Genomic DNA, 13,627 nt, shown 5'->3' on the forward strand with positions numbered 1-13,627 from the left:
CATCATGTCTGTGGGAGCCCCGGGGGACGCAGGGGACCGGAGAGCCAAGGATGAGCTGGGGTGGGGTGGGGCTGGGAGGGATGCTGGGACGGAAGTCGCCAGAAGGATTCCGGAATTTCTCAGGTCCTGCATCCTTGCATCTTAGAACCCGAGATGCACAGGAATCTGTAATCCCAGGACCTGGAGGGCTGGAATTCCTGTCTCCCGCTCCTGTGGCGTCAGGATTCCGGGCCCTGCCCCCTGCCCAGCACTTCAGGAGTGTAAGCATTCTTTGCACCTAGACTGTTGGGATTTAACCTTCTCGGCCCTGGGATCTGGGAGCTTCTTGTTTCAAATTCCGGGTGTTGGGAAAGGGAAGCTGAGGAGGAGCCAGCAGGGCTGGCTGGGCTGGGGTGGGGAAGGGAGGAGAGGTCCGCTGGAGCGGGAAGGGAGGGGGCGGGGAGGGGGGTGAGTCTGGCCCCGGAAGCCGGTCAGGACTGAGGCTGGAGGGAGAAGCCAGAGGGACAGGGTAGCTCCCTGGTGACCAGCCTGCATGTGCGCAAACACGGGTAATCTTGTTAGCGGGTATGACGCTGCGACAGCCGCTTCTGGCCGCCGCTGCTCTTTCCTGACAGCCCAGCTGGGAGGTCAGCTCCGGGGTCAGGGACTGGCCAAGGGCAGAGAGGTGACCGCCGGGGAAGTATCTGCTCTCAGAAGGACCCTCCCACGCGCTCCAAACCCTGAGGGCTGCGGGCTGCCCCTCCCAGGCGGCCTCTCCTCCCGCCCTGCGCCTGCACCCCAGTGCTCAGAGCCCCGCACCCCAGGGGAGCCACCCCAGTGGCCATCGCCTCCTGGGAGTCCTGTTTCAAGGCTCCATCTCACTCAATTCTCCAAAAGCTCCCAAAGGGACTGTTCATCCTTATTTTGCATCCGGCCAACAACAGGCCGGCAGAGGTGACGTCACCTGGCCAGTGGGGCTTGAGCTGCAGCGGGACCCAGGCCTGTGCCCGGGAGGGGCTGGAGGAGTTGTGGGGGAGCCTGAAGGACAGAAGGGGGGGGGTCCCAGGTGAGGGGCACGGCCCAGGACACAGAGAGCAGAAGCCCCTGGAACAGAAGCAGACAGATGGGCCAGGACCCGTTTGGGGTGGAGAAAAGGGCGGGGGTGCTAAGGAAAAAGCCCCAGCTGTGGGACAGGGCTGGCCGAGCAGCTTCTCCGGGCAGTGGGGGAAGCCCCGTCAGCAGCCCAGCAGAGGCCGCCTGGCCAGCAGGCTGGGTGGGGCCGGCTTGGCACTTGCCCTCAAGGTTGCTGGTCCAGATGTGAGTCCCGGCTGGGTGTGGAGGGGACGCAGCTGCGGGCCGGCCAGCGGGCCCCGCTCTCACCTTCCTCTCCGTCGCTGCCGCTCCCCGTTTGGGAACGCGCCCCATCAGAGGAGGTCCTCTGAGCCTCTGCCTCCCAGCCCTCGGCACACGGAGGCAGGTTAGTGTGTGTTGAGTGAATAGTAACACCAGTGGCTTTGGGGGCCTTCCTGGAGGCGGAGAGCGGGGGTTCCATCTCTAGTCTTTTTTTAAAAATACATTTTATTGATTTTTTACAGAGAGGAAGGGAGAGGGATAGAGAGTGAGAAACATCGATCAGCTGCCTCCTGCACACTCCCTACTGGGGATGTGCCCGCAACCAAGGTACATGCCCTTGACCGGAATCGAACCTGGGACCCTTGAGTCCGCAGGCCGACGCTCTATCCACTGAGCTAAACCGGTCAGGGCCCATCTCTAGTCTTCACACAGCAGCCCGACAAGGGCAAGGCTGCCATTTGATGATGACACCAAGGCCCAGCCAGGGGAAGTCACTTCCCAGCGTCACACGGTGACTGGTGGTGGTGGATACCCGCTACACACACACACACACACACACACACACACACACACACACACGGTAGACACAGCCATAAACGCATGAACCTGCAAGAAAGACACTCACAGACACACAGAGACGCACAAATGGGCCTCAGAGAGAAGAACGCCCTCCCACACATGCCATTCACATGCCACGGTCCCTAGCACATGCCTCTGGGGCCCATCCCTCCCTCCCCACGCTGTGTGTCCACTCCCAGTGGCCCCTGCTGTCCTCCTGCCCTGGGTCCCTGGGAGCGGCCCCTGCTCCTGGCAGTGGTAGGGGGTGAGGAGAGCTGCTGACTCACCCACCAGAGTAGTTCCTCCCCACAGCCGGCCCCTCCCTGCCCCGGAAACCATCCCCTCCCCTCCCCCACCCTGCCCAGCGGCGACCTCTCACCAACAGGCACCTGGAGGAAAGAGGAACCCTTGTTGCCCTTGTTGTGGGCGGCCTGTGGCCACAGCTGGGCAGGAGGCGTGGGGCCCCCAGAAGGTGTGTCCCGCAGGGCAGGGCACAGACCTCAGGGACTCTCACTAGGAATGAGTTGTGGCCATGGCCACCCCCACCTGCTCCCCAAGCACAGAACTGATGCCGGTTGCAAGGGTTCCAGCCCCCTTGGCGCAGAGGGGGAAACTGAGGCCTGGCCGAGGGCAGGGGCTTGTCTGAGGTCCCACGGCCGCCCGTGAGTGCTCAGGGGTCCCTGGCGGGGACAGGAAGCCAGTGAGAGGGAGGCTGCGGGAACCGGAGCTCCCCCCCCACACACACTCCCCAGATGCCGGGCATGACGCTAGCCTGCCAGGCGTCCTCCTGCATTAATATGATAGAACTTCCTGGGCTCCCTCTGCTCGCCTGGCGGCTGCAGGGCATCAGCAGGAGGGACCACATGGCCGGGAGGTCTGATTCCGCACACACAGGCACCCCAAGGGCAGAGCTGTGTGGTGGCTCCTGCAGGCCCTGGTGTGGCTGGGGTTGGGGCAGCCATCCTGCAGGAAGCTGGGGGTGCCAGCTGGGCACGGCGATAGGGAGCACGGTTATCGGGGGACAATGGACCAGAGGGGAAGCCTGCAGCCCCGAAGCCAGGGGCGTCTCCTGGCCTGGGATGGACACACCGCACAGGCTCCCTCCTTGTTACAGAGGCTCTGGGATGGGCCCAGGTGGGCCACCAGGCCAAGAAGCTGCTGTCACCCATTGTACAGATGGGGAAACTGAGGTACACCGGCTCCCATCCTTGCCCCAGACCATCACAAAGCACGGAGGTGGTCACATTGGGACAGAAACTCAAGACAAATGGAGTGAGACCCCGAGTTAGTAATCTCTGTCCTGAAACTGCCCCCTGAAGGATGAGGGGTGTCTGAGAGGGTCTCCCAGGTCCCGTCTGGCCCTGTGGGCGGGAGGCGGCCTGGGAGCGCCAGCTCAGTGGGAGCAGGACAGGTGGCTGCTGAGCTGCTGGGACACAGGAAGGGGAGCACCTGGACCCGGTGGCAGCAGCTGGGCTGAGTTTGTGGAGGGGCGGAGCGATCAGTGTGACAGCAAGTTGGAGCCTTGGGCGGCTGTCTGTGGCCGAAATGTTGTCCCTGGAGGTCAAGGTCGCCAGAGCTCGGCCTGGGGCCCGGCAGCGCTCGGGTGAGAAGCTGGAAGGAGGGCAGGAGGCATCCCATCTCCACTTCCCGGGGCTCCGGGCGGGAGCGGGAGCCCAGCCTGAGGACCAGCTCCGCGGACCTGCGTTTTTTCTCGGCTCCTTCTGGAGGGAGCGAATGAGTTGTGTCCAGGGAACAGAGATCTCAGAAGTGCCTGGAAAACACTGCATCGGGGAGGAATTTCCTGGTCATTTCTCAATCCTGGGCAGTGTCCTAACCCCGGAGCCCAGAATAGATCCCAGGGGCCACCCCAGTCAGCCTTGTGCACTGGCCAGCTGTGCCCCTCAGGGCCCGTCCTGGTCCCGGGTGAGTCCAAACTGCATGTGTCACGACTCAGGGATTCCCGCCCAGGTCCCTGGGAGGTGCTGGGGAAGGGAGGAGGGCAGCGACCTGGGGCAGCGGTGGCAGGTGGCTCGGCGATGGGACCAGGAGAGGACCCGGGGAGGGGGGCAGGGCGGGAGATGGATGTGCTGGGCAGATGGGACAGAGGGAGCAAGCCAGGGCGGGAGGGAGGGAGCCCAGGGGGCCTCTGGAGAAAGCAGGGGGAGGGAAGGCGGGGCAGCGAGAGGAAATGAAAAAAGCTGGGGCGAGCAGGCACCACGAGGAGGGAGGGAGAGGGGAGGGAGGGCAGTAGGGAGAAGCTGACACACGGAGACCTCACGGACAGCGATCCCAGGCCCGAGTGAGGGGACAGAGGGACAGAGAGAGCCGGCAGAGGTGCGGTGAGGAGGGGCGGCGAGAGCAGAAATGCAGAGAAGGGGGTAGAGAGCAGTGGGGGGTAGAGAGAGACGGAAGGAGAGGCAGAGGGTGTGGGTAAGGGAGGGGACAGAGACAGACAGTAAGACACAGAGGGACAGAGAGACAGAGGGAAAGAGGGGAGGAAAAGAGGAAACAGAGATAGAGAAGGAAAGAGACAGGAGAGGGGGGGAGAGAGAGATACAGAGAGACAGAGAGAGAGAGGGGGACTGAGAAGATAGAGCAAAGACAGCCGGACCCACAAGGAAGACTGGGGGTGCCTGGGAGACCCCGCTGCGGGGACGCCCATGGGGAGGCAGGCCGAGGGTTGCTGAGTGGCTGCTCCGGCTCCCGCCTCCCTCCCTCCCTCGGGGGCCTGCAGCCCAGGCGGCCGGCGCTGGCCAGGATGGCAGACTCCTGCCGGAACCTCACGTATGTGCGGGACTCGGTGGGCCCGGCCACCAGCACCCTCATGTTCGTGGCCGGCGTGGTGGGCAACGGGCTGGCGCTGGGCATCTTGGGGGTGCGGCGGCGGTCACGGTCACGCCCCTCGGCCTTCGCCGTGCTGGTCACCGGGCTGGCCGTCACCGACCTGCTGGGCACGTGTTTCCTGAGCCCCGCGGTGTTCGTGGCCTACGCCCGCAACAGCTCGCTGCTGGGCCTGGCCCGCGGCCAGCCGGTGCTGTGCGACGCCTTCGCCTTCGCCATGACCTTCTTCGGCCTGGCCTCCACGCTCATCCTCTGCGCCATGGCCGTGGAGCGCTGCCTGGCGCTCAGCCACCCCTACCTGTACGCCCAGCTGGACGGGGCCCGCTGCGCCCGCCTGGCGCTGCCCGCCGTCTACGCCTTCTGCACCCTCTTCTGCTCGCTGCCCCTGCTGGGCCTGGGCCAGCACCAGCAGTACTGCCCGGGCAGCTGGTGCTTCATCCGCCTGCGCGCCCCCGAGCTGGGCGGCTGCGCCTACTCCCTGGCCTACGCCAGCCTCGTGGCCCTGCTGGTGGCCGCCATCGTCCTGTGCAACGGCTCGGTCACCCTCAGCCTCTGCCGCATGTACCGCCAGCAGAGGCGCCACCAGGGCGCGCTGGCCCCGGGCCCGGGGGCGCGGGCCCGCGAGGACGAGGTGGACCACCTGATCCTGCTGGGCCTCATGACGGGCATCATGGCCGTGTGCTCCCTGCCTCTCACGGTGAGTCCCTGGGCAGCCGGGGCGGGTGCGGGGTGGGGGGCGGCGGCGCCCAGCTCTGGCCTCCGTTGTTTGTGCCCATTTCGCGGAGGGGGACACTTGGGCATCTGTCAAACAACTCCCGGCTCCCTGGAGAAGTCTCTCCCGCCGGCTGCTGCTCCACTGGCCTCCTCCTGACCCCTGGGACCGCCCCCCCTTTCCAGTTCTCCTGTCCCCACACATCAGAGGCCCCCCGACCTCCCCCGGCCCTAGTGAAGATAAGGCCCCCATTCATGGAGCATTGCTCTGGGGTTGACAACTCCACAAGCATTTACACGAAACAGGCCTGAGTTCCTGCTTGTCACCATTTTACACGGGAGGGGCAATGGCTCTCGCCCACGGTGGCACGGTCGGGTCTGGACCTCAGGCTCCTTTGGTTCCAGAGTGTGAGACACCTAGGCGCCAGACACCTAGGCTCCCGCCCCCCTCCCCGCCCCCCCCCCCCCTGCCACCCTCTATCTGCCGTAAACTCGCCCCCCTTCCTCCATGCCCGCTCAGCCTCTCCCGGGTGGAAGCAGGACAGACCCCGTCTGTGGCACCTGGTCACCCCATCTGTACTCTGGGCCTCCTGCTCTTTCTGTAGAATTCAAGGCTGAGCTAAATTGGAGAATCATCAAAACTTTAGGGGGTTTACGGAATGACGCAGGGACACACACACACACACACACACACAGGCGCAGCCGGGCCGCCCACACAGCCCATCTCTCTCCCTCTAGGCCTCTGCTGGCTGTTTCCTGGGGCTCTCTATCTCTCGGCTCCCCGGATGCGTCCATTTCTTAGTTTTTATCTTATTTCCTTCCCCTCTGCCAGGCCACTCCTCCCTCCTACTCCCTGGGCGAGCGAGTGGGTGGAGGCGGGTGAGGCTGGCTGGGTGGCAGGTGGGTACTTTCTGATACCCTCGCCCGCCCTCAGATCCGCGGCTTCACTCAGGCCATCGCCCCGGACAGCAGCGAGATGGGGGACCTCCTCGCCTTCCGTTTCAATGCCTTCAACCCCATCCTGGACCCCTGGGTCTTCATCCTGTTCCGCAAGGCCGTCTTCCAGCGTCTCAAGCTCTGGCTCTGCTGCCTCTGCCCCTGGCCTGCCCGCGGCCACTCCCAGCACCCCCTCTCTCAGCCGGCCTCCAGGGGGAAGGACCCCAGGGCCTCCGCCACTCTTGGGGGGAAGGAGGGGAACTGGGTGCCTTTGCCAGCCTGGGGCGAGGTGCAGGGGGCACGCCTGCCTCCGGGCCAGCGGCCGGGCAGCGCCGTGGGAACGCTGTCCAAAGTGGAGTCCACGGCAGCCTGCTCGCTCTGCTGACATCTCGGGCATCCGGTGATCTCCTGCCCCGTCTCCTGGGACAGGAGCCGGACAATCAGGGGAAGGCCCGCGGCTGCCAGTGGACAAGCAGAGCGATGAACCCTGGAGCCCTAGCCTGCCAGGGCCTTGACCCCTGAAACGGGAGGGGGGGGGGGCGATCAGCTGCTATGCTCCTCCAGGGTGGCCGCACCAGCTCTGGGAGGAGAGGGAGGGAGACAGGGAGCACAAGAGCAGTTCTCTCAAAATGACCGATTGGCTGGCCGGGTTTGGTCCCGGCCGCCCATCCATCTCACTGTTTAAATATTTAGAAAAGTTCCCAGCGCTCCTGTGCACCGAGTCTGTTAGGGTCAGTGTTCCTGCCGATCCCCATTCATTCGGGGTGCCCCCAGCCCCGGGGGTGGTCCTGCCCTCTCCCACCCAGAGCCACGCCCTCTCTGCCTCCCCTCACTTCTGATTCTCATTCCCCACCTAACTCGGAGCTCCGCCATCCCCCAGGAGAGGCAGGAGGAAGGGGAGATGCTGATGTGGGTGACGCTGCTGGGCGCGTGCCTGGGAACCTTGGTGTGGCTTAGTAGTTATAAGACTTGGACTGTGGGGGCATGGGTGTGGGGTGTGAATCCCAGGGATGGACGGCCCAAGAACGCAGACCTAAGTCCCGTGCCTGCCCCCAACTAAATAGCTGCCTCCAGACATAGCCTGACGTGTCCTTAGAGCCTCACAAAAATGTCATTCATTCATTCATTCATTCTTCATTCATTCTTCATTCAACAAATACTGGGCCCTGACTCTGCCGGGTGCTGGGGACACGGACAGGCTCTGCCCCACCCTGGACTCTGCTGGGAGATCTCCAGACTCCCACCCCTGCCCTTTCTTGTTGCCAACGCCTGCCCTCAGAGCGGCCCAGAATCATGGGTGGCCGGGAGTGAGCCAGTGGGCTGAAAAGTTGAAAGGACGTGTGCTTAGGGTGGTGGTGGGGTTAATGGGAAAGCGCCTCCCCACTCCCGGATCCCGGCCCCCTTCCGTCCCCCTTTCTCTCTTGCTCCGAACCTGGGGAAGGGTGGGGTAGGCAAGGCAAGAGCCTTCGATAGCAGCTAACCTCAGCGAGTCCTCCTCCGTGTGAGCCGTACGCTTTCACTCCCGCCCGCTATTAGAGCCTTTCACAGGGACCAGAATCCAGGCCCAGAGGGGGCAGTTAAGCAGCCGCAGGCCACACAGCAAGAAGAAGCCCAGCCGGCGGCGGCGGAGCTGGTCTATCTCTGGAGCCCAGCTCCCTGGTCGGGCGGTGACTTTGCCTCTGGGTACCTTGGCTTCCTTTTGCGTAGGTGACCATAACCCAGTACTTCGCTTAAGGGTTGTGCTGAGGACGAATCGGTCCCCCCTTGAGAAGCAGTGCGCACAGGGCCTGTAATGGAGCGACAGGAAGCGTTCCTGTTGTTGCTGTTGGCATTGTGGGTGTGGGCTTTGGCTCTCTGGGCAAATGTGGTTTGACAGCAAAGCAATGCTTGCTCCCTTGTTTTGACATTTCTCTTCCGTCACTGTGTTTCTAATCATATTGAAGAACAAGGGTGTCTGGGAGAGTTAAACATAGGTCACGATGGCTGCTTTACGGGTTTGGGGTTTCCTTTTGGGGTGACGAAAATGTTCTGGAACTAGAGAGTTGTGGTTGCATAACATGGTGAATGTACCAATATCTCTGAACTGTACACTTTAAAATGGTAAAAATGATAAGTTTTACGTTATGAATACTTTACCACAATAAAAAAAAACCATGTAATGAAAAAATTGAGTGTGTAGAATTTTTATTGCAGTCTCGACAAAGTAATATATATAATATGCTAGAGGCCTGGTGCACAAAATTTGTGCACTTGGGGGGTGGTCCTTCAGCCCGGCCTGTGCCCTCTCGCAGTCTGGAAGCCCTCAGGGGATGTCCGATCCCCAGGCGTGGGGAGCGGGCCTAAGCCGGCAGTTGGACATCCTTAGCGCTGCCACGGAGGCAGGAGAGGCTCCCACCACCCCTGCTGAACTTGCCAGCCATGAGCCCAGCTTCTGGCTGAGCGGCACTCCCCCTGTGGGGGCACACTGACCACCAGGGGGCAGATCCTGAGTTGAGTATCTGCCCCCTGGTGGTCAGTGCACATAATAGCAACCGGTCGTTCTGCTGTTCAGTCAATTTGCATATTAGCCTTTTATTATATAGGATGTTGAGTTTCATAATAAAGTTGAATTGTACAAAAAACAGGTGAAGAAACTTCTGGTGCGGTCCAGTCTTTGTCACCAACCATGGCTCAGACTCAGTGGGGACTGACCCATAGGGACCCCTGGAGGGTGGAGAAGGGGTAGGGTGGAGGGGCTGAAGAGGGCGGGAGTGGAGAGAGGGGCCTGCCATCCTGGGTCCCTCCAGTCTGTGTGCCACCCTGAAGGTGGGTCAGTGCTTTCCATCCGTCCTTAGGGTGGCTGGTGTGGCTCAGTGGTTGAGCATCGACCTATGAACCTGGAGGTCAGTTCAATTCCTGGTCAGGGCACATGCCCAGATTGCAGGTTTGATCCCTAGTGTGGGGTGTGCAGGAGGCAGCCGATCCATGATTCTCTCTCATCATTGATTCTCTCTCATCATTGATGCTTCTATCTCTCTCTCCCTCCCTGTCTGAAATCAAATAAAATCCTATATAATAAGAGACTAATATGCAAATAGAATGAACAGCGGAACAACTGAATAACCGAACAACCAGTTGCTATGATGTGTGCTGACCACCGGGGGTGTGCACGGAACATGGCGGGCATTGGCCACGGTGGGATGGTGGAGCAGGTGAGCGAGGGCGCCAGACCAAGGCGGGGTGCCCGTCACTGTCATTGGGGTGAGCCTCTGGTGGTTACTGAAAATTCTTTGCTCCCATGCACCGTGATCCTGCCTGGCGCTTGCACCCGCTGCTGGTGCCTGGCACCGGCCCCAATCACTTGGCGCTGTCGGCAGCTGCCAGCCCCAATCGCCCCTCAGGGCTTCTCCACCTCTCCCTGCTCCTGAGGGGTGATCAGGGCTAGCAGCCAGTGCTTGAACCTGCAGCTGGCACTGGAGCCGCTGCTTGCACCTGCTGCCAGTACCTGGTGCCAGTCCTGATTGTGCGGCACCATCAGCGGGTGCAAGCAGTGGCTGCAGGCCCCGATTGCCCTGAGGGCTTCTCCACCTACCCCTGCTCCTGAGGGGTGATCAGGGCAGCAGCCGCCGCTCGCACCCACTGAGGGCGCCAGCCCCACTTGCATCCATTGATGGTGCCCAGGGATTGGGGCCAGTGCCTGAGCGTGTAGGATCGGTGGAGGCAGGAGTAGGGCTGCTGGCAGACAGGGGACCAGGGTCGTGGTGGGAGGGGCCGGGCGGGGGTGCGGAGGATGGGCCTAGACCCGCCCCTGTGCCCACTGCAGCCTCGCAGCCCATAGTTCCTTTCAAGGTGCACGAATTTGTGCACTGGGCCCCTAGTCCTATATAATAAAAGCCTAATATGCAAATCGACCGAACGGCAGAATGATGGGTGGAATGACCAGTCGCTATGACATGAACTGATCACCAGGGGGCAGATGCTCAATGCAGAAGCTGCCCCAGCCTGCAGGCCCCAGGCCAGCCAAGGCGGGTGCCAGTGGGGAGCTGGTAGCCCCACAGATTGGCCCTGATCGCCGGCCAGGCCCAGGAACCCTACCCATGCACAAACTTCCCCATCAGGCCTCTAGTACATTTAATAAAAATAAAGGCCAGAGTAGGGCTGGGCATGGGACCCACAGCCTCCTGGCCTGATGCGATGCTATTACCACGCCCAGTTTTCAGATGCGGTTTGAGGAGAGGGGAGGATGAGGCATTGAAGGCAATTTCCTGCTGGCTCTTATCACCGGCCTAACATCAGAGTCCTCCCCTCCTCGACACCACCCACCACCTCTGGCCTAGATGTCTACACTGGATGCTTACACTGTCTGCCAGGTCAGGGGTTTCAAACAACTCCCACCCCGGCCACTGCTGGCCCTCAGGGATGGTTTGTCCCTCAGCTGGCGTCCTGACCGCACTGTCCACGGAGCCTCTGCTAGCTGCCAAGGCCCGTCCAGAAGGTTCTGTGTCTGAGCGGTCACTCCCTTACTTGCCAGGTTCAAGGGCTCCCACGGCCTGGAGGCCAAGGGCCAACTCCCACTCACTCTGCTCAGCCACAGCAGACAGCCGAGGTTTCCCCGAAGAGCCCGTGACCTTTCAGGCCTCCAGCTCTTTGCTTATTGAGCTCATCCTTCCTGGAACAGTGTTTCCCCTTCCCCATCCGTTGAAAGCACCAGGCCCTTCAAGGTCCTGCTTACACTCCTCCCTCCTCCTTGAAGACTTCACCACGGCTCTCAGGCACTTTCGGGCTCCAGGGTGGCTCTCGCTGCAGCCTGCCTGGCCAGACACTTGCTCACTCAGCAGGCTCTCGTGGAGGTCTCTTCCCTGATGCTGGGGACATGGCAGTGATAGACAGCCCTGCCCTGCCCTGCCCTCCTGGGGGACATCAGGGAGGGCTTCTCGGAGGGGATGGCTGAGTGGACACACGAGGATTGGAAGAAAGTGAGCTGAGAGGAGGGTTTCTGTTGTGATCACAGCTCTGACATTGGCCTTCCTTCTTTTTTAAAAAAATGTTTTAATGATTTTTTTTAGAGAGATGAAGGGAGAGGGAGATAGAAACATGGATTGACTGCTTCTTGCAAGCCCCCTACTGGGAATCAAGCCTGGAACCTGATCATGTACCCTGACTGGGAATCAAAGCAGTGATCTCTTGGTTCATGGAGCAGTGCCAGCCCACTGAGCCACATTGGCGGGCTAATGCCTCCATTCATCCACTGACTCTATAGAAATTCCCTTGAGCCTGCTCTGGGCCCGAGGCTGCATGTGCTTGCTGGGAGTGTAGCAGTGGCTGACACGGCCTTGGTCCTCCCTCGCTCATGATCAGTGGGATGACCATTTAATACTCACAAGCAGCAAAAATACAAAAGTACAAGCTGAGACATGTGCTGAGAGAGCACAGTGCGTGGATCCCTGAGAACATACTCGAGGTGCCTCGTCTGGGCTGGGAGGTCAGGAAGTGACACACCAGGAATAGAACCCTCTCCCTTGGGGACTTCATTCACTTTTAAGGTCATTTCTTTACTCATTGTGTTCTTAGCCCACAGACGGGGCCCCAGTGATGGGACTTAAGCACAACACGCAACACACCCTGGCCCCTGCCTGCCGGAGTTGCAGCTCAGGGGGACTCTGCAGTCACTGCCCCACCTGCTGGTCACACTGGGAATGACATTTAGAAGTGGCCCCAGAGCCACTACCCTCAGGGTGAGCGAAACCTGCCTTCCCTCACGTGGGCACTGGTTAGGCCTCTCCTTGTGTCCCCTCATCTAGTGACATTGTCAGGACAGGCTGTGGGCTGGTCCCACAGGTCTGTGGGCCTGAACTGGGAACGGTTCCCCTTGCATCTCTGCTTTGGGCTCGAGTCAGCTCCCTGAGCCCATTAGAAGCTCCGAGTGCCGTCTGCCTTTGATTAATAAAGAATGGGAGAAGGAAGTCATGATTATTTAATAGCATGGCCTGCCTGGAAGTAAAAGTTTCTCAAAACACAGGACCCAAGGGGGGAAATGATAGGCAGTAGAGACGTGTGGGCATCGGGAGGCGGCGGGTGGGAGCGTGGGCATTGGGATCTGAAGGATCTGGGGTTTTGAGACCCAGCTCAGCCATTTCCAAGAAGTGCGGTGCAAGAGCCTTCACCTGCCTGGGCCCTCACTCCTCACTGCCAGATCTCCATGACTACCTCAGGCCTATATGCCCACCGCATTGTTTTATTGGGATTCAATCTGGCCTGGGTGAGAAATGAGATATCTATAAAGTGTTTGCACAACCCTCTGTGGTGTGTGTGTGTGTGTGTGTGTGTATATATATATATATATATAAAATTTTGTTAATCCTCAGCAGAGTATATTTTCCCACTGACTTTTAGAAAGTAGGAGGGGGAGAGACAGAGAAACACTGATGTGGTGAAAGACACATTGATTGGTTGCCTCCCACACGAGCCCCAACCACGGAAAGGAATCGAGCCTGCAACCAAGGTACGTGCCCTTGAGCACAATCGAACCCAATCCCTCAGTCTGAGGGCTGACTCTATCCACTGAGCCAAACTGTCTAGGCCTGAGGTGGATTTTTGTGTTTTTTTAGGTGGCTATTTAAAAAATATATTTGTATTGATTTCAGAGAGGAAGGGAGAGGGAGAGAGAGAGAGAAACATTAGTGAGAATCATTGATTGGTTGCCTCCTGCACACCCCCTACTGGGGATTGAACCCACAACCCGGTCACATACCTTTGACCAGAATTGAACCCAGGACCCCTCAGTCCGCAGGCTGATGCTCTATCCACTGAGCCAAACCAGCCAGGGCTATTCTTCATTTTGTAAACTGAGGCCAGAGAAGTGAAGTCACTGCTCCAAGGTTATCAGGTAGGAGGTGGCAGAAGTGGCCCACGGCTAGTGAGCATGCACTCACGGGCCTCGAGCCCAGTTCTGTGGGTCACCAAAGCCTACCTTCCCTCAACGGCTAGGCCAGACTTTCCCACAGGTCTGGCTGCTAAGAAGGCAGCTCCCATCTCAGACCCACACGGTGACCCCACCCTTCCCACTGGCTGTCGCTGGCCTGCCCGAAGCCATCTTTGTTTTAAATGACCATTTACTCGAAAACCGGCTGGCTGCCCAGCCAGTGTGGTTCAGTGTTTGAACATCAGCCTATGAACCAGGAGGTCAGGGTTCCGTTCCTGATCAGGGCACATGCACGGGTTGTGGGCTCGATCCCCAGCATGGGGCGTGCAGGTGGCTGATCAATAATTC

The 13,627-nt window shown here is 60.2% G+C and overlaps 1 protein-coding gene across 1 annotated transcript; it reads left to right on the top strand.

The window, feature by feature from the left end:
• The first annotated feature begins 4,160 nt into the window (after nt 1-4,160).
• PTGIR (prostaglandin I2 receptor) lies at nt 4,161-6,911 on the top strand. The gene is made up of 2 exons (XM_070401531.1): nt 4,161-5,428; nt 6,377-6,911. Exons 1-2 carry the CDS (start codon nt 4,649-4,651, stop codon nt 6,761-6,763), a joined length of 1,167 nt encoding a protein of 388 aa, XP_070257632.1. The 5' UTR covers nt 4,161-4,648; the 3' UTR covers nt 6,764-6,911.
• Nucleotides 6,912-13,627: the final 6,716 nt, after the last annotated feature.

The sequence above is a fragment of the Myotis yumanensis genome, unplaced genomic scaffold (genome assembly GCF_028538775.1).
Source record: "Myotis yumanensis isolate MYYU_CA2020_CCGP unplaced genomic scaffold, mMyoYum1.0.hap1 SCAF_23, whole genome shotgun sequence".
In the NCBI taxonomy this organism is placed as follows: domain Eukaryota; kingdom Metazoa; phylum Chordata; class Mammalia; order Chiroptera; family Vespertilionidae; genus Myotis; species Myotis yumanensis.

Bases quoted from the DNA above. Each gene is read 5' to 3' on its own strand.
- PTGIR (XM_070401531.1), top strand. From the start codon at position 4,649: ATGGCAGACTCCTGCCGGAACCTCACGTATGTGCGGGACTCGGTGGGC. The intron at 5,429-6,376 runs GTGAGTCCCTGG...GCCCGCCCTCAG, and splicing joins TGTGCTCCCTGCCTCTCACG to ATCCGCGGCTTCACTCAGGC.